Below are 22,446 nucleotides of genomic sequence, written 5' to 3'. Positions count from 1 at the left end.
GTTGTTCGTAATTTTAACACCCAGGTACTTAGTTGAATTGACAGCCTTGAGAATTGTACTATTTATCGAGTAATCTAATTCCAACGGATTTCTTTTGGAACTCATGTGGATCATCTCACACTTTTCGTTATTTAGCGTCAACTGCCACCTGACACACCATACAGCAATTTTTTCTAAATCGCTTTGCAGCTGATACTGGTCTCGGGTGACCTTACTAGACGGTAAATTACAGCATCAAATAAAGGAAATCAGGGCTTGTACGGATGCATATAGACTATCGTTTTTCCCTCGCTTCATTTGCGGGTGGAACAGGAATGGGAATGACTAACAATGGTATAAGGAAACCTCCACCATGCATCACACGGTGGCTTGCTGACTATGTTAGTAGATATAGATAAGTAAATCGGACGTTTAGCTCGTTCAAACTTCGTTTGGGAGAAGAGAATTGTTGGCAGACTGCTAGAAGAAACTCTGCAGCCTTGTAGTTGGCGTGGGCTGCAGCAATCGCAGCAAACAGAATGCTGCAGGAGCGAAGCCGACGAGTACTAACCAGAGTCGTGGACGGACTAATGGAAGCAGGCGTTTATGGGCCGTAAACCAGTTTGTCGCCCTGTCCCCCTCTCTCTCTCTCTCTGTCCGCAATACCTGCACGGCGAGCGGCTTTCGCAGGCTCTAGCAGACACCAATTATTCTAGTAAACATTTACACGGACTTCTCACTAGTCCACGCGAGTACTCGGAAAACCCAGCAGTCTCCATTACTACGACACAATCCCAGTCATCAAGTCTAAAGCCCATTTTACTCGAGTGATTTTCTTCTCTAAGTCGGCTACCGCTGGCAAGCGTCTTACCGTCAAGAAAAATTTAACGAAATAAGAAAATGAGCATAATATTAAATGCTTTACCGTTCGTTACAAACTCAACAATCCACAATGACTTGAAAATTGAAACTGTTTCACAACAGTATCTATTGCTTTTAGAGCAATCTGTTTCACAACAGCATCTATTGCTTTTAGAACAGTCTTCCTTATTCAACAAACACATTAATTTGACAATTATTCCGCTTTTGACATCCAGGACCAACACAAACATAAACGCTCGTAGTTCCACTTCATTAACACGTAATGAGGCTGACTTAAAACACCATAAACATAGGTGTCACATAGTCACGTGTGTTAGAGATCAAACATCAATGTAAATAATATTTTCTTCTTTCTTACAATAATGATGAACCTTGACCAGTGGTTAGTGTTAGAATCTTTGTAAACCTATCATTGTTTAAAATGTAATTATGAGGTGGTCATTGTAACACAAAAATTTGAATCTATGTTTATACACTCTAAAAAGCACCACCAAGGGATTATGCGAATGGAATGGAAATCAGTAGATGTGACTTACATCTACAGAAAACAAATGATTACAATTTCTGAAATAGTGGATAATTTATTCAAGAAAAAATTCAAATGGAGCAAGTCAATAACGCATTGGTTCACTTCTGTTCCTTATGTTAGCAGTTATTCAACTTGCCATTGATTGATAAAATTGTTTGATGTCATCCTGAGTGATATCGTCCCAAATTCTGTCCAAATGACATGTTAAATCGTCAACATCCCGATCTGGTCGAAGGGCACTGCCCACAATGCTACAAACGTTCTCGATTGGGATGTGATCTGGTGACCTTGCCGGCTGAGGCGAGACCTGGTAAGCACGAAGACGAGCGGTGGAAACTCTCGTCGTGTAAAGGAGGGCATTCTCTCTTTCCGAGCATTAATCCCGACTAGTGGGGTCTGCTGTTATGGTTAACCGGATTTGGAGTGCTGGCCGGATGCCCTTCCTATCGCCACCCCGTTACCCCCCCTTCCCCCCTCCCAAGGACAGAATGTGTGTACCCAACTATCTGCATGTAGTGTAATCCATGGAATAGTGCGAACGTGTTTCAAATGTCTGCGAGTCGTGTAACTGAAGCGAAACGTGGGGACCAGCCCAGTATTCACCTAACAGGATGTGGAAAACCACCAAAAAACTACATGCAGGCTGGCTGGCTGGCACACCGGTTCTCGTCGTTAGTACAACGGGCGGATTCGATCCAGGACCGGCGCGCCTACCCGAGTCCAGGAAGCAGCGCGTTAGCGTTCTCGGCTACCCTGGCCGATGTGCGCAGGAGGGCATTATCTCTTTGAACTGTATGCCCAGAATGGCTTGCCGTGAAGGGCAACAAAACGGAGCGTAGAATATCGTCGACGTACTTCTGTGCTGTAAGGATGCCACGGGTAACAACTAAAGTGGTCCCGCTATGAAAAGAAGTGTCACACGTGACAATCACTTCTGGTTGTAGGGCCGCATGGCTCAACTGTACTTGCTCAATTTGTAAAGCTCTTTCTCTTGAATAAATCACCTAGTTTTTCTGAAACTGTAATCATTTTATTTCTCCAACATGAACATCACATCTACCGATTTCCGTCCTACTTGGATAAGTCGCCGTGATGCGTCGGTTCCCCCCCCCCCCCCCCTTAGACTGGTTATTCATCTGCACATTGTCATGCTTTGGGGTTTGTATTACCTTGATGGTAGTTCTTTTGCCCCACTATTGTGATATGTTAGTTACACAAAATGTTAACATAATTGGGCGTAAGGACTCTTTAGTCGAACCTTGCAAAATAAAATAAAGTCAAATAAAAGAATCATCGTGAATGGTGCGCGTCGGGTGCCTCGGTCTAAATCAGCCACCAACCACGCCGCGACTTGTTGGTAACGTCAGTGGTCAACAGATCATGACGTCTGTAAGAGTTGTCACAACCCAAGTATGATGAAGACTGCGAAAGCGCAGAAGCAGCACACTGCTGGCAACGGGGAGACGGTCGCATCGTCTTGCGGATATCGCAAATTAGCCAGTTCTCGTCGCATTTATTTCTATGACATAGATTTTGTGTGTTTGCATCTTCTTAGTCTTTTACTTATACTGAAGCGCCAAACAAACACGTACAGGCAAGCGTTTCAAATTTAGAGATATGTAATCAGGCAGAATACGACGTTGCAGTCAGAAACGCCTATATAAGAAAACAAGTGTCTAGCGCAGTTGTTAGATCGGTTACCACTGATACAATGGCAGATTATCAACATTTAAGTGAGTTTGAACGTAGTGTTATAGTCACCGCACGAGGGATGGGACACAGCAACAACGAGGTAGCTATAAAGTGGGGATTTTCCCGTACGGCCATTTCACCAGTGTATACCGTGAACACAGGAAACGGTAAAACATCAAATCTCCATCACCGCTGCGACCGGAAAAAGATCCTGCAAGAACGGGACCAAAGATGACTGAAGAGATTCGTTCAACGTGAAGCAAGTGCAACCATTCCGCAAACTGCAGCAGATTTCAATGCTGGGCCATCAACAAGTGTCAGCGTGCGAACCATTCAACGTAACATCATCTATATGGGCTTTCTGAGCCGAAGGCCCACTCGTATGCCATTGTTGACTGCACGGCACAAAGCTTTCCGACTTGCCTGGGCCCGTCAACACCGACATTGGACTGTTCATGACTGGAAACATGTTGCCTGGTGGGAAGAGTTTCGTTTAAAATTGTATCGAACGGATGGACGTGTACGGGTATGGAGACAACCTCATGAATCTATGGACCCTGCATGTCAGCAGGGGACTGTTTAAGCTGGCGGAGGCTCAGTAACGGTGTGCGGTGTGTGCAGCTGGAGTGATATGGGTCCCTGATACGTCTAGATACGACTCTGACGGGTGACACGTACGTAAGCTTCCTTTCTGATCACGTGCATACATTTATGTCCATTGTACATTCCGACGGACTTGGAGAATTCCAGCAGGACAATGCGATACCCCACACGTCCAGAATTGCTACAGAGTGGCTCCAGGAATATTGTTCTGAGTTTAAACACTTTCGCTGGCCACCAAACTCCCCGGACGTGAACATTACTGAGCATATCTGGGATGCCTTGCGACGTGCTGTTCAAATGAGATCTCCACACCCTCGTACTCTTACGGATTTACGGATAGTCCTGCAGTATTCATAATATCAGTTTCCTCCAGCACCACTTCAGACATTAGTCGAGTCCATGCCACGTCGTGTTGCGGCACTTCTGCGTGCTCACGGGGCTCTACGCGATATTAGGCAGGTGTGCTAGTTTCTTTGCTCTTTAGTGTACATTGTTTGATTGTTATCGTGACAGACTGCGAAGATTGCACAAGGACTCGATATTTTCCCTTGTGTAAGAGTTACCAGTTACCTGAAAGCAAAATAAGATTTAGGTTTTATAGTAAATGTTCAAAGAAAACGTCAACACTGCGCATAAGTAACAATGTAAACAGATAAAAGATTCTATTGAAGGAGTAAAATACAATACTTAAAGAGAAACAATAAAGTGAAATCGCGCTAATTACTGGTTTGTAAGCATTGATGATGTAACAGTTTGATGAGGTGATTCCATACAGCAGTATTTGAAGAATTGCGTATTTGGCATCAGATGTACAAATGTACTCTTTGCTTTCTACCGGTGTCGGTCGTGGTGGTAGAAAGAACAAAAGCTGTACTTTAGATGGATATCTATCGATGGGAGAGGTCTTTCCTCGTACTACCTTAACGATCGCCCCGTTTAATGATAATGCAGTCAAGTTTCGGCTGGTGTAAAAGTCATAGCCTATTATACGTCGTTCTGTAAACAAGTTATGATTCTGACAGTTTTCACCTTACCCCATGGAAAGTCCAATTCTACCCGTGGAAATGGTGGCTACGACCAAAATTGTAGAAAGTAAAATTCTACGGCTGATGGCAAACATGCATTTCTTCAAACTGTTTGATGTGTTCGTGTGTACTGTCTTGTAGTAGACTACAAGGTCTTTTGGTCTGCCCAATGAAGAGGCTGCTCCAGTCGTTATTTCTCTCGTTACTCAGTCTCGTTAGTCTGCAACAAGTGAGAGGTAGCTCATGCTTACCTCTTCGTTGCGTCGAACGACTGATGTGACTACTTTACAGGAACGTAGCACTTAAGTGCTATCAGCAGTGGAATATTTTTCAGTCGTGTATAGTGGTCTTGGTTGTAATAAACCTAATGGTGCACACTGTCGAAAGAATAATGAGTAATTCTCGAGAAGATATACTATTTAGTTCGCACCGAGCGAGGTGGGGCAGTGGTTAGCATTCGGAAGGACGACGGTTCAAACATCCCGAGTCAGATTTTCCGTGAGTTCCCTAAATCGCTTCAGACAAAAGCCGGGATTGTTTCTTTGCAAGGGCACGGCCGACTTCCTTCACCGGCCTTCGATAATCAGATGGGACCAATGACATCGCTGTTTGGTCCTCACCCCCAAAACCAACAAACCAATCTGAGTGTAGCGATAGCAACGACATCACTTGTAGAGAAGATGGTGCAAACAGCAGTCGCACTGCTCTTCGGATAAGGGTAAAGTTTTGAAACCCAATGAATGGACACGAAATGCAAGCGAATGACGAATGACTTACTAAACCGAAAGTGAAAAACGTAACTCACGACGAGTTACTGGCCGCGATTGTATGTGTATGTACTAATGTTTCGGCAAAGTTACTGATCACGAAAAAGTCTGTCTTTTAATGAACTGTGACAAAACCAAGTATAGTATGTTTAGTTACGAGGCGCCTCATTAGTGTTATTCGAAGTCAATGCAGAAGAAAAAAGAACGGTTGAGGTCAGCCCATGGTTTATTCAACTGTATATTTCTGCACGTACGCGATGATTGAGTATGTAAAGAGGCACTTGTGTCACATGAAGTATGAAGGCATTAAGTGTTATTATACTAAATGGTATTTTTTCCTAAATCTGTTTTGTAAAAGTAGACAGACCATCAAGTTGAGACAGGAAAAAGGTAATTTCAACACTGGGAGACGTGCCACAAGTTCTGGAATATATATTTTGAGAGAAAACGTTGGCATTGTATGTACAAATCATTGAGGAACTTCATCCGGCAGAAACTTTTAACTCAGTTTTCAATAACGATTTTTACAAAGATTCCTTTCTGTTTACTGAGGCCAGCCGGAGTGGCCGAGCGGTTCTAGGCGCTACAGTCTGGAGCCGCGTGAACCGCTACGGTAGCAGGTTCGAATCCTGCCTCGGGCATGGATGTGTGTGATGTCCTTAAGTTAGTTAGGTTTAAGTAGTTCTAAGTTCTAGGGGACTGATGACCTCAGAAGTTAAGTCCCATAGTGCTCAGACCCATTTTTTGTTTACTGTCCGTTTACCAGCAAAAGCTTTTATTTCCACCGGCCACTTTAGATTTAGGGTAGTCGACGAATAAATCATTACCGACTACCTATTTTTTTTTTTTTTTTTGTAATTTTTCACGAAGACACGGTAAGCAGTATGCCATGCGATCGTTTCTTAGTAGTCACCAGCTACCTACAAATCGCCTTCTTGTTCACGTCTTGTGTGAATGCCACTCTACGCGTGCTTCCTTGTCGCCACGATGAGCTCCTCTGGATGGCAGAGGCTACAATAAGAGGAGAGCTCGACGCAAACAAGATCTAGCGCGGAGCGGGGCGCCCTGCAGAGCTTTTCAATTGTCCCGTTGGCCCGCGGCCGGGCGTTGCGTCAGCGGCATCTAGAGGGCACACGTCGCGTCCATCCGTCACAACTACTCCACTTGCTCTCCACTTTACAGCAGCGACATGGGCGGAGCGCAGACACAAACAGACCTATTGCCGAGATTCATCAAACGACTTCTGACAACGGACCCGCCGCGTCATTGCGGCAATTGGTTTTAAAGTAGCAGTGGAGTATGTACAATTAGTTAGAAACTACGTAAACGTCCGTACAGGTATTCGGATTTAGGATATGAACATCGATGCTGTCGATAACCTCCTGAATGGCTGGTTTCAGCTCAGCAATGGTTTTGGGGTCATTGCTGTACACATTGACTGTAATAGGGCCCACGAAAAGGAGTCGCTTGCGTTCAGAACCGGAGAATATGGTGGCCAACGGAAGCCCATGCCAGCGGCCTCTTTTTTTTTTTTTTTTTTAAATCTCATTTTTGTTCGTTTTCGTTCGTTGCGTCTGCTCGGGGCGGACGTCGCAAGACACCCGTTTCTGTTCGTCGTTGCTCCATTAACTGAGTTTTTTTATTACAGAAGGCAACTAACCCTCTCACCGAACACGCTGAGCTACCGTGCCGGCTCCTCTGGGTATCCCAGAGTCAGAATGCGGTCCCCAGAGTTCTCCTTCAGGACACCAAACATTGTCCTGCTTCAAGGGAGCTCCGTCTTGTGTGAACCACATCTTTTCGAAATGAGGGTCATTTTGGATAATGCGAATGAAATCATCCTCCAAAACCTTCACGTAGCAGTCGGTAGCACAGTGTCATCAAGGAGTATCGTGACTGGACACTGCACACCACACAGTCACCCGTTGAGGGTGAAAGAGAGTTCTCGACCGCGAAATGCGACTTCTCAGTCCCCCAATTTTGCTTATTGACGAACCCATCCAAACGAAAGTGGGCTTCGTCGTTAAGCCAAAACATATTCACATTAAAGTCCTCTTAGTCAGTTCTGTGGACAACAGTTTGTCGAAAAACAACCGCTGTTCCATGGCCATGGGGCTTAATGGCTGATGAGATTGAACTCTGTGTGGGAAGAGATGCAGATCTTCAACAGCAATTTTTTGCAGTGTCTCCCAGTTGATTCCCACCCGTTGTGCAGCTCGTCTGATCGATTTTCTGAGACTGATTTGAAACACAAAGCGTGTCTTCTCTATGTTTTCAGGCGCTTTCGCCATTTTTGAGCGACCGACATTGCAAACACTGTCATCACGAACACTATCCGTTCTCTCAAACTTGCGAATTAAATTCTTGATTGATTGTTAGCACACTTGGACCGGCTGTTTTCAGCTTGAAGTCGGTCGCAAACGTCTTTCAGCCGCAATTGGGCTGTTATTGTTCGCATAGTAGGCCTTCACAAGCGATATACGCTCAGTCACGCTGTACTGTGATATTTTCACATGCAAATGGCCGACAACAAGAAGGCGCTTGCGCATGCGCATACTAATTCCCATCATGCAACGCGGCCAACCGTGCAGTTTGAACGACCTAACGCAAACCGTTCAGAAGCTATGACGATTTTATTTCATATTGTTCAATAATCGTCACCCTAAGAGATGAGTTTTCAGTAATGAACATGCTTTTTGGAGAGGATAGCATTTAAAGTACCCTCTGCCCTTGGCCAGCTTCTCAGCAAAATGAAACCGGCACGGAAGCTTGCTGTCATGAGTTTCTTTTCCAACTGGCAAGGTGAGTTTACGCTCAGTCTTTTATCTTAGACGTAAAGATGAGCGAAAGCATTATGAATACCGCCCACCGCGGCGAAGAATGCCGCGTGGTGGCTTGCGGGCACGTGACGCAGTCAGAAAAGTATATAAGCCGAGGAGAGACGAATGGGCGATTATTGTAGCGACATTACGGACCGCATGTGGGGGAACCCAATGACAAAGCGCAGACTGTTACGGCCCAGCGCCTGGGAACGAGCAACTCGCAAACGGCGAACCTGCCGTCTGTCCGCGTGCTAGTGTCATGATTGAAGATGCAAAGTGCCTGAAGGGCTGTGAACCCACGAACAGTCTACAAGGTGTTGAGCGTCCACGCCTCATCAGACAGCGCGGCGTCTATGGCAGATCTGACGACAGAGTACGACACCAGTGCAGAGACAAGTGTTTTCCGGAGCACGCCGTTCGGCGCACATTGTTGACCAGGACTCCTCTGCAGTCGACCGCTACGAGTTCCAGTGTTGACCCAACGACGTCATCAGTTACTATTGCAGTGTGCACGAGATCGTCGAGATTGGACCTTGGATCAGATCAATTCGATTGGTCAGACTAATTACGTTTGTAGTAACGCCAGGGCGATGGTCGTAGCCAGCCAGATACGCCGTCACCCGTGAGAATGGCTGTTCTAAACATGCACAGCGCCACGGACGTTGGAGGCAGTGTTACGTCACGGAGGACACTGGCCTGGCCTTCCATGGGCCATGTGGTAGTAATTGAAAGCAACATCGAAGCTGTAGACAACGTGAACATTATTGCGGACCACGTGCAACTCTTCGTCCTTGACGTCTTCGTCAACGGCGATGGCATCTACCAGCCTGAATCGTGCCACGGTGGTTTGAGGATCGTGATAGTGAACTCATATTGATGTTTCATTTTGAAAACATAAGACCGATTATGCTGTAAGTGCTTTATTTGTAGGCGGAATACGTTTCACAGCCTCTTATCATGCTTCATCAGGGCAATAAAATCGTCATCTTCTATAATGAGATTTTCACTCTGCAGCGAAGTGTGCGCTGATATGAAACCTCCTGACAGATTAAAACTGTGCTCCGGACCGAGACTCGAATTCGGGACCTTTGCCTTTAGCGGTCTAGTGCTCTACCATCTGAGCTACCCAAGCACGACTCACGACCCGTCCTCACTGCTTCAGTTCTACCAGCACCTCGTCTCCTACCTTCCTAACTTCACAGAAGCTCTTCTGCGAACCTTGCACAACTAGGACTACTGGAAGAAAGGATATTGCGGAGACATGGCTTACCCACAGCCTGGGCGATGTTTCCAGAATGAGAAAGGCAGAAGTCCCGAGTTCGAGTCTCGGTCCGGCACACAGTTTTAATCTGTCAGGAGGCTGCATCATCTTCTGACTGAGGAAAAATAATAGCGTTCACAGTCGAAAATTTTCGCCAAGTAGCGCACGACAGACACAAAATAACGTACAACGCTCCCGTGATACTATGAGTAACAGACAGTATCTGTTGAGCTTATTGGGTCCCCACATACCGAAATAGTGATCAAGCACAGACTGTATGTTTCTCCCGAATAATGTGAAATCTGAAGAGCTAACGGTCCCTCATTTGCCCATAGCAAGAGTGCGCACTGGATTGTGTACTAACAGGAAGCGTGCCAAAACGCAATTCGTGGCACGCCGCCTGTTAGCTCACGCTGATGTCTTGGCCACCAAATTCGCCTCATCGGAACCAGATGAAGAAGTCTGAGGCGCTATACGGCTCCAGCTACGTATCCACTAAGTACCGATCCGACCTGTGCGTAGACACCTGATGTTTCCTAACTCCGGAAATCTACCCAAGTACTTGTCGAATCAGTGTGACACAGAAATGCTACTTTATAATTGAGATAAACGGGCGTCCTGCGGAAACAAAGATTTTTTATGTATCTATTCAAATTTTTGAACGAGAGCCTGTTGTTGACCAGACGTTTTTTCTTCTTGGTATTTATGTCTACACCACTTGTAAGCCAACATTGAACTAAAATACAAAGTAGAACTTTTTAAAAAAATGTGAAAGCTACTAATTTACATATGCTATTTTCACTTCTTCAAACGCTACGAAAAAAATTCACGGTCTTTTTCCAAAGCTTGAGAAAATTTGTTGGTAATGCTAGATTGTAAATCGCCGGTGCCTAGGTTGTCATACAAAAAATGTAAATAAGAGTTTCCCGTTTTAAGTTTGACGATTTTTTTCATGTAAAAACTATTCTTGACGTATAAAAAGTTCCGATTAATCGAAAATGGCGACATTTTACTGCCGACATATTGGCAGCATCCATATCACTCTGAGAATTTATCGAAAATTACCTATATCTACACTTCCGAAAATATTGATTTCGCTAGATTTGACCCGCGTGGGTGTGCGTGTGGGGTGTTGTGGGTAAAGTAAAAATATTCGAAAACAGCCAACATTAGTGCGACTCCAAAGTAATCTGGGCTGCTAAGGTATTTGAGAGTTGACGCATGGTGAAGGCGTGATAGTGGATAACTTGTAAAGCATAACTAACGAATGCGTGGGGCAATTCCAACAAAATTCTATGCAAATGTCACTTCCCAGCTCGAAAAATACTGGGAGTAACATGCCTAGCAAACGTAGACTTGCAGTTGTGAATGGATAGGCGGTGACATGGAAAATAATTGAAAATGAGTAATGCTAGTATCAGATCGATAGCTTTCCGCGCCATTACCTCAGTGTTGTGTTATGTTGACATTGCATTCGCCGAGCGGGGGGGGGGGAGTGACATTGTAAATGTAACCCACATTGCCTGAATACAAGATTGGGAAAATAAGTGCGCAAGCTATACTGAGCTATCAGCTAGTTTAGGAATAGAATACATGAGAAACAGCGCGAAAGGCTATCTTAACAGCCTTCACTTACGTCAATGCATTTTTCCCAACTTATCGGAAGCGCCGTAACGTCATGAGCATTAAAATTTTCTCGAGCGCGTATACAATGCATGGAACACAAGATTGTCCACGTCTTTGTCACTGCAAAATTTATTACTGGATCATTAACCTAAACAGCGACGATGAGTGGACTTGTAAGGGAACAGTCTGAGGTACATTCGAGTACGGATTCTTTTTAATCGAGGATATACTTACATTTTCTTAAGAGAGCTCACAGAGTCCTACTCGCCAGGTTAGGGCCAAGTAGCGTTCATCTCCCAACTACTTTGCAATCCACCTGACGATTGCGTAGCCAGATTGTAGCTCCCTATTCTTCCTGCGCGTATAAGCGTCTGCTTATTCAGTTGTCGGCTAGCAAAAAAGAGCGCGTGACGCCATCTAAGTCGGAACCCGAGCAAATCGAGATTTACGTGAGCAGCATAGCGGGGTCGGAACACACAGCATACGGATCATTGTAACGAAAATAAACGGCACTGCGCAGAGATGAAAGTAACAACTGAGTCACTGACAGAGAACACTCTACATACCTAATTGTACACCCCACGACGTGTAGGGTGGTTCCATATCCACCTCGAGGGGCGAGTTTTCAAATTTTTCTGATTATGCGTTACGGTCACTTCGCGAGATGTGCACGAAAGGAAGTGATACCGGATGTCGCTCAACTCTATTTAGAAAGTACTCTGACAGAATTTTAACAGAAAACTTGTCGTAACGCATATCTGCTGTCTTGAGCTTCTGTCTCTCCCACTTGCTAAATGTTTAATGAAAATCGAGCAGATCGTTGTTAGTTTCGGTGGAGGAACAGCTTGAAAAATGTCATGTTAGCGGTCTGAACTCAAAGGAAGGAAACATGCGCGGCAACATTGTATACTTCGTAATTACGTGCAGATAGCAATAGTCACATTCAAAAGAGCACTAGTCTTTGTCCAGACTGTGTGACGGTGCGCTCAAACGGTCCGTATTTTACGGCGATGTGTCGCCGACATCTATATCTACGTGATTACTCTGCTATTCACAATAAAGTGCCTGGCAGAGGTTTCACTGAACCACCTTAAAGCTGTCTCTCTGCCGTTCCACTAGAACAACACGCGGGAAAAAGGAACACTTAAATTTTTCTCCCTAAGTAGGTGGGTTCCAACAGAATGTTTTCGCAATCGGAGGAGATAACTGGTGATTGAAATTTCATGAGAAGATCCCGTCGCAACGAAAAACGCCTTTGTTTTAATGGCTGCCACTCCAATTCAGGTATCATATCTGTGACAGTATCTCCCCTATTTCGCGATAATACGAAACGAGTTGCCCTCCTTTGTACTTTTTCGATGTCATCCGTCAGTCCCGCCTGATGCGGATCCCACACCGCACAGCAATACTCCAAAACAGGGAGGACAAGCGTGGTGTGAGCAGTCTCTGTAGTAGACCTGTTGCTGCGATGTAGCACCGGTATTGCAGTATTGCTCGCCAACGTTTCTGGTCGAGCAGGCTGCTGCATGTAGTTGCCGAGATATGGTCGTGCTGTTGTCCAGCAGGGGTGGATGATATTTCGTATGGCCAGGCTGAATGCATCTCTGACCTTCTCTTGAAATGCTTCCTCGCCACTCTCAGCTTTGCGTCTTCCTCACGCCGACACTGCCGCAATGCCACGACACATTATTTGGCAGGTGAAGCAGAATTACAGAGGGTGGACAATAATATGGAAACACCAGAAACATTACAATGCCTTATAAGTTTGAGCCGTGATAAAAATTGCTGTTTTGAAGAGCGCGCCACAGCGCGTAGTGTGAAGAAGCCTCCAGCCGTTTCTGGCGGTGGCGCCGCTGTGGCAATCGCAGCTTTGGTGTATCCCTCTGGTGGGAAAAGGGACAGGTTGCCTGTCCACGTGTATTTAAGGGGCGCTATGAGCTCGCTAGGGGGGAGTCTGGTCAGTTGGCCAGCCCCGTCAGAGTGGGGCAGTCAGTGTCTGTCGTCTGGAGTGCTAGCTAGTATGCGTTAGGCCACCAGTCTGCTCGAGCTTGTTCAGGCAATGGTCATTGGCGGTTGGATCGATCAGTTGGTCGGTCGCGCACTGGGACACAAGATGACTTGTCCGTCTTGAGCGTCGGCGCATGTGAGGTCGCCACGTGAGTCCAGCGGGCCGCGCCGTATAGCGAGGGGTTGTGGCTTCGCGGTCGACACGAGAGCAACAGGAGTCAAATCACGACGTCGGTCTGGTCGGTGCGAGCTGCGGCGCCGTGAGACGGGGGATCGGAGCGCCTTCCTGCGTCCGTTGAAGCGGCTGGCAGCGGACGGTTCGGGAGAGCGTTTTGGGGGTGCTGCGCCAGGTCTTCGCCAGACATCGCAGTTTATAAGAAGTTAATGATTCGTGATATGTTTACTTCTTAAATTCTGCTTGTTTTCTTGGTCAGTCTCTCGTCCCCAGCTTGCTCGTCTGTCTCCCGTCCGTATTTATTAGGCAGTTAGTCTCCGTCTGTCTGTCTGTCTGTCGGTTTTCCGTACATTAATAGGTGCCTCTGTCATGTTTGTCGGATTCGTTGTTAAAGAATTTATTACTTGAAGTGTAATGGACGAATTCCTGAAATATGTTTTTATCTTGCCTATCATCGTGAGAGGCTGTATGTGTGTAATATAGAGCATGTTTGGCCAACCTTGTATATTTTACGTAAGACTGCATTTCATGGGTTTTTATTTAAATGGTCATTTTAGTATATAAAGTTGACACCCTTCCACCATAAGACCTTTTTTTAAAAATCAAGTTTCACCTTCGGTGGCAAGTTAATCTTTTAATGTTAGTGTTTTGTAGCATTTACATCCCTCGTACAGGGTGCTTAGTTTATGTGCTTGAGTGAGTTGTTAAAATTTTTAGTTTAAAGTAACCTGGTGCGTTGCAGATTTGCACCAGTGTAGTCTTTCAGACGTTTTGTGAGCGGTCGTGACTACGGCCGTGTCAAAAGGGAGCGGCAAGGTTCTCAGCCCGAAAGCTCATACAGTCAAGAATTGTTCTTGTTGCCTGGGAATAAATTATAACTTAATATTTAGAGGCTGCCTTCTGATTATAATTTTAAATCTGTTTAAAAAAGGGTTTTTACGAATAAAATTTCCTTTTGTTGAAAGAAATTTTATTTGTTTTCATCAGTTACCTACTGGCAACTACTTCCACGCTCACATAGTGTGATTAAATGTGTTAATGTTATTGATGAATCGCTAGTAGATAAAGTAAATTCTTAAGAAAAGGTTTTGAAGGTAAATTCACGGATCACCGTTGTAGGAAAATCGACAGAATTGAAACAGCTTTCCGTTATCTCGGATTGGATAAGTATAAATCCTGTATGGGTTTCAAGGGAAACTTGTACCATTCTTCCTGCAAAATAGGGGCACGTCCAGGCAACGATAATGGAGGTGCATAATGATCACACACCCTTCTCTCCAAAGCCAACCACAAAGGCGGAATAATAATGAGATCCGGTGATTGGTGGCCAGGTGAGATCCGAAAATTCATCCAGCTGTCCACAACACAGAGTCCTAGACGGTGCGAGCTATGTGAACGGGCGCCTTGTCGACTTGGAATACAGACTCACCATTGGGGAACAAACACTGTACCATGGGATGGACCTGATCAACCAAAATAGTCACATAGTCCTGCAAAGTGGCCATGGGGCCTGTAGAATACCATGACACGGCTGCACAAATCATCAGCGAACTAACCACCATGTTTCACTCCTGTGACGTAGACGCTGCTAGAAATTAGAACCAGAGTGCAACAAGACTCGTCCGACCAAATGACGTTATTCCACTTATCCCCCAAGTCCACGTTTTGTGGCTCGGGCTCCAGGTTTTCCTGTTTGCCGCATTTTCACCACTGCTGAGAGGTCTTGGAATTCCCGTTCGCCCTGCAGTTTCCAGCTTACGCAGCACCCTTCGTGTTCTTTTGTTGGTGACAGGGTTCGCGACTGCGACATTCCGTCGTGCAGCGACTTCTGCAGCTGTCTCCTGTTACTTTCCGTCACAACCGTCTTGCATAACCTCAGCCACAATCACTCAGTACGCAGTTCGTCCGCGGTAAGTTAGCAGATGATATTTTCCGGTTTCCCTGTACATGGTACAAATCTTCGACGTGGTGCCTCTTGAAACAGCAAACACTTCGGCTATCTTCGTTACGGAAGCACGCAAAGGGGTAGCACCCAACATAAGAGTATCAACAGTTTGCTCACGCTGGAATCCACTCAGCTCCGGCACAATGCACTCACAACTACACAGAACACTGCTTTGAGCACGAATGACACTTATATCGTGTTGAGGGCATTGTACAGGTGCAATTAGTGGGTACTTGCAGGCATTTATCTCCAAACAAGCATGAATTTTATGGAGCTACCTAAGCGCGCCTTAGGGAACTCGCAGATGGAGTACCTAAACAATACTTGCAGGCATTTATCTACAAACAAACATGAATTTTATGGAGCTACCTAAGCGCGCCTTAGGGAACTCGCAGATTTGCGATAATTTTTTTATAAGAAAAACTGCGAACTGCCATCGTAAGTATCGTCAGCCGCCCAAACGAAACCATATCGGCAAGAACAAAAATGGAGTCAGCACTGTACATCCAGGATGTAGTTCAAGGACCGTGATATACCGATTTCTACAAGGGAAGTCGACAGTACACAAGACATCTTGCCAATCTATCAGCAACTGACCTGACAGATAAATGAGATACTCAAATGTACTGTACTGCTATACGATTCACTGAATCGAGTTACTAAGATGTTTTACAGATCTACTCAGCTGAATAATCTTATGCCAACTTATTTATTTACCACCACACCAACGCTGAAATGTCCATCCAGCCATCTTGACCTATGTGTATATTACGCAACCCTCTGCAACGTATATGGAGGAGTTTATTAGGTGCTAGAATTATTTTCACTTCTCCCGTCCTATCCGAGAATTAAATACGACGGGGCGGAAAATACCCTGCACCATACACCGTTCGCGTACTGTGCAGGATCGCACTGTAGAACATCAGCGGCATACTCGCCTTCTTCAGCCTTGTTAGTCTGCCATCGTCGAACACTGTATTTCCACTGGTCATGCCATGAATTACAATGAGACAAAAATTGTGGCCCATACGTCTAACTTTTGGAGTTCTATTATTACTGAATGCGTGGAAATACGGCTGTCTGACAATGAGTCTCTTATTAAACGTGACGGCGGTTACCAATTGAATTCGGCATAACCAGTCTCAGGACTGATGACAACAACAACAACAACATGGAATCCAATTGTCGAAAAACTTCGTGTCCTCCGTAGCCGGCGTAGGTCTGTGATGGAACCGCGGGAAGACAATCGAATTAATATCGATGCGGCGAGTTTTCGACACGGAGGGCGCGCGGCGCAGCAGAACCGAATGCGCTCAAGTAGCGCACGCGCAACGACAAGTGAATCCACCACGCATGTGCCGGAGAGGCCTTAAATGACAAAGCTTAGGGAGTGTTCTCCAGTATCACCTGAAGATGGCCAGAACACACTGCGCCGAAATATTGTGGCAGGAAGTTGCAAACATCCGGCAGTTTGCCCGAAATTTTGTGGAAAAAAGGAATAGTCTTTACTAACGAGTTTTGGGTACGAAGCTGTCGTCGTGGCTTTCTGGAAGTTGATAAACACTGCATGAACCTGATCTGTCATAAACGATCGGTGCTTGTTGAAACCACGCTGATTCGCGGAGAGGAGTTGTTGGTCTTTACAAAATCGATTATACGTGAGCGCAAAATACAGTCCATAATTCAAAAACATGTAGACATTATTGAGGGCTGTAAATAGTTGTACTCATCTGAAAGAAACAAAGGTGGAAAGATTAACGTGTAGTCGAAAAAAAGGTCATTGGGTTCGGGGCAGAAATTAGAATTGGGGAATGTAGTCGGCCGCGGCCCTTAAAAGGAATCATTTCGGGATTTCTGTTTAAGCGATCTAGGGAGGGGAGATTTGAACCTTCGTCCCTCACTGCAAGTCTATTTCTTGTCCTACGGAATCTAGCGAATCGCCGCATTTGTGAGGAAAATGAGGACAGTAGTTCAAATCTACCATCAAGGCACTCAGAAATAGGTTTCACGTTGTTTCCTCGAATCGTTTATTGCAAATGCCAGGACGATACCTGTGAAAAGGTCACGGCCCTTTTCCTTCCCCACTCCGAGGCTGTGATCCGTGCTGAACGACGTCGACGGGCGGGAAATTAAACTGTAACCTTTTCCTGTTTTCCCGACTTTATCCATACAGGTTGAGTAGAGATGAAGAGGGTTGCACAGGATAGAGTGGCATGGAGAGCTGTATCATATGAGTCTTCGGACTGAAAATCACGACAATTGCAGCAATTGACGTGCACGTAGCAGACCACGATATTGTTGTGCTTAGTCTCCCGTGGCTGTTAGGGAAACATGCGTTGACATTACAGTAAACTAGTACAGCGGTGACTAGGAAAACGCCTCGCATTTTGATTGCTTTGACAGTTGTGAATGTACTGACAAGTGGTTCACCGTGTCCTCGTAAAACATCTCTATAAAGACTCAAGAAAATCCGACCGAAGAGCACTCAGTCCCAAGTGCAATATCTACATCTAAATCTACATAGATACTCCGCAAACGAGTGCACGGTGCGTGGCGGAGGGTACCCTGTTTGTTTTCCTGTTCCACTCGCCAACAGAGCGAGGAGAAAATGTTGTGGTCTTCAGTCCAGAGACTGGTTTGATTTAGCTCTCCATGCCACTCTATCCTGTGTACCCTTCTTCATCTCCCAGTACCTACTGCAACCTACAACCTTCTGAATCCGCTTAGTGGATTCGTCTCTTGGTCTCCCTCTATGATTTTTACCCTCCACACTGCCCTCCAATCCTAAATTGGTGATCCCTTGATGCCTCAGAATATGCTCTACCAACCGATCCTTTCAATACCGCCTTATTAGTTATGTGATCTACCCATCTAATCTTCAGCATTCTTCTATAGCATCACATTTCGAAAGGTTCTATTCTCTTCTTGTCTAAACTATTTATCGTCCACGGTTCACTGCCATAAATGGCTACACTCCATACAAATACTTTCAGAAACGACTTCCAGACACTTAAATCTATACTGTTAACAAATTTCTCTTCTTCAGAAATGCTTTCTTTGCCATTGCCAGTTTACATTTTATATCCTCTCTACTTCGACCATTATCAGTTCTTTTGCTCCCCAAATAGCAAAACTCATTTACTACTTTAAGTGTCTCATTTCCTAAACTAATTCCCTCAGCATCACCCGATTTAATTCGACTACATTCCACTATCCTCGTTTTGCTTTTGTTGATATTCATCTTATATCCTCCTTTGAAGACACTGTCCATTCCGTTCAGCTGCTCTTCCAAGTCCTTTGCTGTCTCTGACAGAATTACAATGCCTCCGTATGACACCAAAATTCTCGTATATCATTCTCGCTGCGCAATGTATGCTGGAGGCAACAGAACCGTTCTGCAGTCAGTTTCAGATGCCGGTTCTCTAAATTTTCTCACTGGTGTTCCTCGAAAAGAACGCTGCCTTCCCTCCGGCGATTCCCATTTCAGTTCCCGAAGCATGTCCGTAACACCTGCGTGTTGCTCCAACCTACCAGCGACAAATCTAGCATACCGCCTCTGAATTGCTTCGATGTCTTTCTCTAATCCGACCTGGTACGGAATAGGTCGCACTAGCTTTCTGTATGCGGTCCCCTTTAGACGAACCACACATTCCCAGAATTCTCCCAATAAACCGAAGTCGACCATTGGCCTTCCCTACCACAACCCTCACATGCTCGTTCCAATCCATATCACTGTATGCCCAGATATTTAGAAGATGTGACTATGTAAAGTAGGACACTACTAATACCGTATCCGAACTTTACAGGTTTGCTCTTCCGACTCAACCGCAGTATGTTACATTTGTCTGCATTTGGCGCTAGATATTGTAGTCGAATAATAACTTGCGAGAAAGGGAAATGTCTCGAGCCGAGATCTAATCCACGAGGTGCAGGTGTGGTATAACAAAGGTTTGTCAGGTTCGTTCAGACAGAACGCTTTCGTCGTCGCCCATCTTTTCAGAAAATACGACAACACAGAACTAGAAAACGGTAAGAGCTAGAAAACGGTAACAGAGTATGACAGAGCACACAGCCACGTCCCCTGTACGCGGTTCCATATAGATTGGAGAAGTGATCACTATGATGCGATTTGTTTTGGACCCATCCACTACATTGAAATTCGGCAGTTTTTAATCGCTGTCATACCGTTTTTTAGCGGTGTTTTGTACTTGACGGATAACGAATATTGGGAAAAATGATTCCGAGCTTTTCCGATCTAATGTTTTATCATGTGTCACCTGAAGATGTGGCTTTAACGCCACGAAACCGGTAGTGGTAAAGTAATAAAGGGCCAAAATACAGCTGAAGCGGTTATTAATACCCAAGATGAAACTAAACAAACTTTACGCTATGCGTAACCAGGTGCCGCAAACAGCGTGCCTTTCATTTGGTCAGCTGACGGCTTTGGCGAAAGAAAGTGCATGCACCCGGATAGTTAAGTAAAAACGAATTTTGTAAACCGTGGAAAAGGCGGCCTTTGCACGACAGGGTGCTTTTCCTCTGATTTTCCAGACGGTTTAAGGCGATTTGTTTGCTTTAAGACAGGGCTTTTCAACCTTTTCAGATGGCGGACCCCTACTACAGTCAAAAATCCATGGCGGACCCCTCGTCAGTCAAGAGCACAGTAACTTTAAATTTCAGAGCGAAACCCATTGGAACTGAAAGCTTCTTAATGGAAGTGCCATGTTCCCAATGACCCTCTCCCCCCCCCCCCCCCCCCCCGAAGTATCAGTAGTCTTTGGAGCTTCTTGTGATTGTTCTTCTTTCTTTGGTCATCTTCCCTCCTCATTCATTTCAACTGGAAACTTCCCTTGTTGTGAAGGCGATGGAGAAACCGCACCCTTCTTCAATGATCCTGACTTCATCCACGGATCTATGTTAGAAGTATAAAACTGGTCAAAAATCGACTTATGAAATAGGTAGGGCACAGACAAAGGAAGTTTAACATTTAACTATGTCTGGGGCCGCATACGTGCCAGCCAGCGGTGTGATGAGTCGACAAAGCTCTCTCCACGTGCGTAAAAGGTTTCAGCGCATGAAGCGCCGTGAGCCGGCGCACAAACAACACCCGTATTGTTGCGAAACAGTCGATCAGAGAAGCCACATTCTCCGACACTAAACTGTGTATGCGTTCTCACTTAGGAACCGCAAAGGCTGCTTGGGAATACGACCTGAAGTAAAAGTACACATGTTTTTCACACGAAAAAAAAATAGTGATGAATTTGATTTTTACATTTTTATTCAATAATTTTACTCATTATTTTACACGAGTTGGTGAAAGGTGGCTCCGGACCCCCCTAGAAAGAGCCGGCGGACACCTAAGGGGTCCGCGGACCACACGTTGGGAAGCCCTGCTTTAAGACATATACGGACGATTTCCTTTCCGACACCGTTTTTGCCGACTGTAATGACATCGGGCGGGGCGTTACAACCGTGTTGTCGGTCTGAGCAGAAACGAGGCAGTAGGCGGGACGCGGCAGCGCCATACCTGCGGACAGGCGTCGCGCGGAGGCAGCGGCGGCGTCGGGGGCGGCGCGGGGGCGTCGGCGGCGGGCGGCGGCGGCTCGTCCTCGCCGGGGCCCTCCATGCACATGGTCTCGTGGTTGTTGTCGGCCGGGAAGAGCGAGCAGTTGAGCGACGCGGGCCAGGGGAAGCCGAAGCCCTGCAGCACGGGCAGGCAGCGGCGGCGCACCGCGTGGCAGAGGCCGCGGCACGGCCCGATCGGCGCCGCCACCTTGTCGGTGCACATGGGCGCGAACACGGCGCACAGCAGCAGCTGCAGCTGCGCAGAGCAGCCGTACTGCACCAGCGGGTTGAACGACTGCAGCATGAACTCGGCCTCCTTCTGCGCGAGCGCCGACAGCCCCGTGTGGTTGTAGCCGATGCCGCGGCACATGTCGATGGCCAGCGGCTCGCAGCCGCGCGCGCGGCCCGCCGCGGCCGCCACGCCCACCGCCAGCGCCAGCAGCCGCACTCGCGCCATCGCGGCCCGCGACTCACTGAGAGCGGCGGCCGAGCCGGCGCTGGAGCGCGGTGGCGGCAGGGGGAGGGGGAAGGGGAGGGGGGACCCGGCTGTCTGCCCCCACCACTCGCCGGCCGGCCACGGCGACACAACAAACCGGAGGGCCTCGTTAACCGCTCCGCAGCTGATCCCGAGCGCCTCCCGACAGAATCTCGCCCGCACTCCCAGCGACGCTGGCACGTGCGGCGAAAGGCCGGTAACGTACACTATCGTGCACTGAAGAGCCAAAGAAACTGGTACACCTGCCGAATATCGCGTGAAGGGCCCACGCGAGCAGACAGAAGTGCCGCAACACGACGTGGCATGCGCTACTCGACTAGTGTCTGAAGTAGTGCTGGAGGGATTTGAGACCATCAGTCCTGCACGGCTGGCCATAAATCCATAAGAGTAAGAAGGGGTGGAGATCTCTTCTGAACACCACGTTGCAAGGCATCCCTGATTTGCTCAATAATGTTCATGTCTAGGGAGTTTCATCTACATATACATTTATACTCCGCAAGCCACCCAACGGTGTGTGGCGGACGGCACTTTACGTGCCACTGTCATTACTTCCCTTTCCTGTTCCTGTCGCGTATGGTTAGAGGGAAGAACGACTGCAGGAAACCCTCCGTGCGCGCTCGAATCTCTCTAATTTTTCACTCGTGATTTCCTCGGGAGGTATCAGTAGGGGGAAGCAATATATTCCATACCTCATCCAGAAACGCACCCTCTCGAAACCTGGACAGCGAGCTACACCGCTATGCAGACCGCCTCTCTAGCAGAATCTGCCACTTTATTTTGCGAAACATCTCCGTAACGCTATCACGCTTACCACATAACCCTGTGACGAAACGCGCCGCTCTTCTTTGCATCTTCTCTATCTCCTCTGTCAACCTGACCTGGTACGGATCCCACACCGATGAGCAATACTGAAGTATAGAGCGAACGAGTGTTTTGTAAGCCACCTCCTTTGTTGATGGACTACATTTTCTAAGGACTCTCCCAATGAATCTCAGCCTGGCACCAGCCTTACCAACAATTTGTTTTATATGATCATTCCACTTCAAATCGTTCCGCACGCATACTCCCAGTA

General features: G+C 46.5%; 1 protein-coding gene across 1 annotated transcript in view; it reads right to left on the bottom strand.

Annotated features, from left to right (window-relative positions):
* Positions 1 to 21,305, bottom strand: part of LOC126335023 (frizzled-4) — a gene marked incomplete at its 5' end in the record, with an annotated part of 385,645 nt that extends 364,340 nt beyond the window's left edge. The window contains one exon of the mRNA XM_049997862.1: positions 20,841 to 21,305. Within this exon, the coding sequence (XP_049853819.1) occupies positions 20,841 to 21,305 (465 nt within the window). The remainder of the gene's footprint in view (positions 1 to 20,840) is intronic.
* Positions 21,306 to 22,446: the final 1,141 nt, after the last annotated feature.

Source organism: Schistocerca gregaria, chromosome 2 (assembly GCF_023897955.1).
Source record: "Schistocerca gregaria isolate iqSchGreg1 chromosome 2, iqSchGreg1.2, whole genome shotgun sequence".
Taxonomy (NCBI): Eukaryota; Metazoa; Arthropoda; class Insecta; order Orthoptera; family Acrididae; genus Schistocerca; species Schistocerca gregaria.
This window is presented reverse-complemented; position numbering and strand designations above follow the sequence as displayed.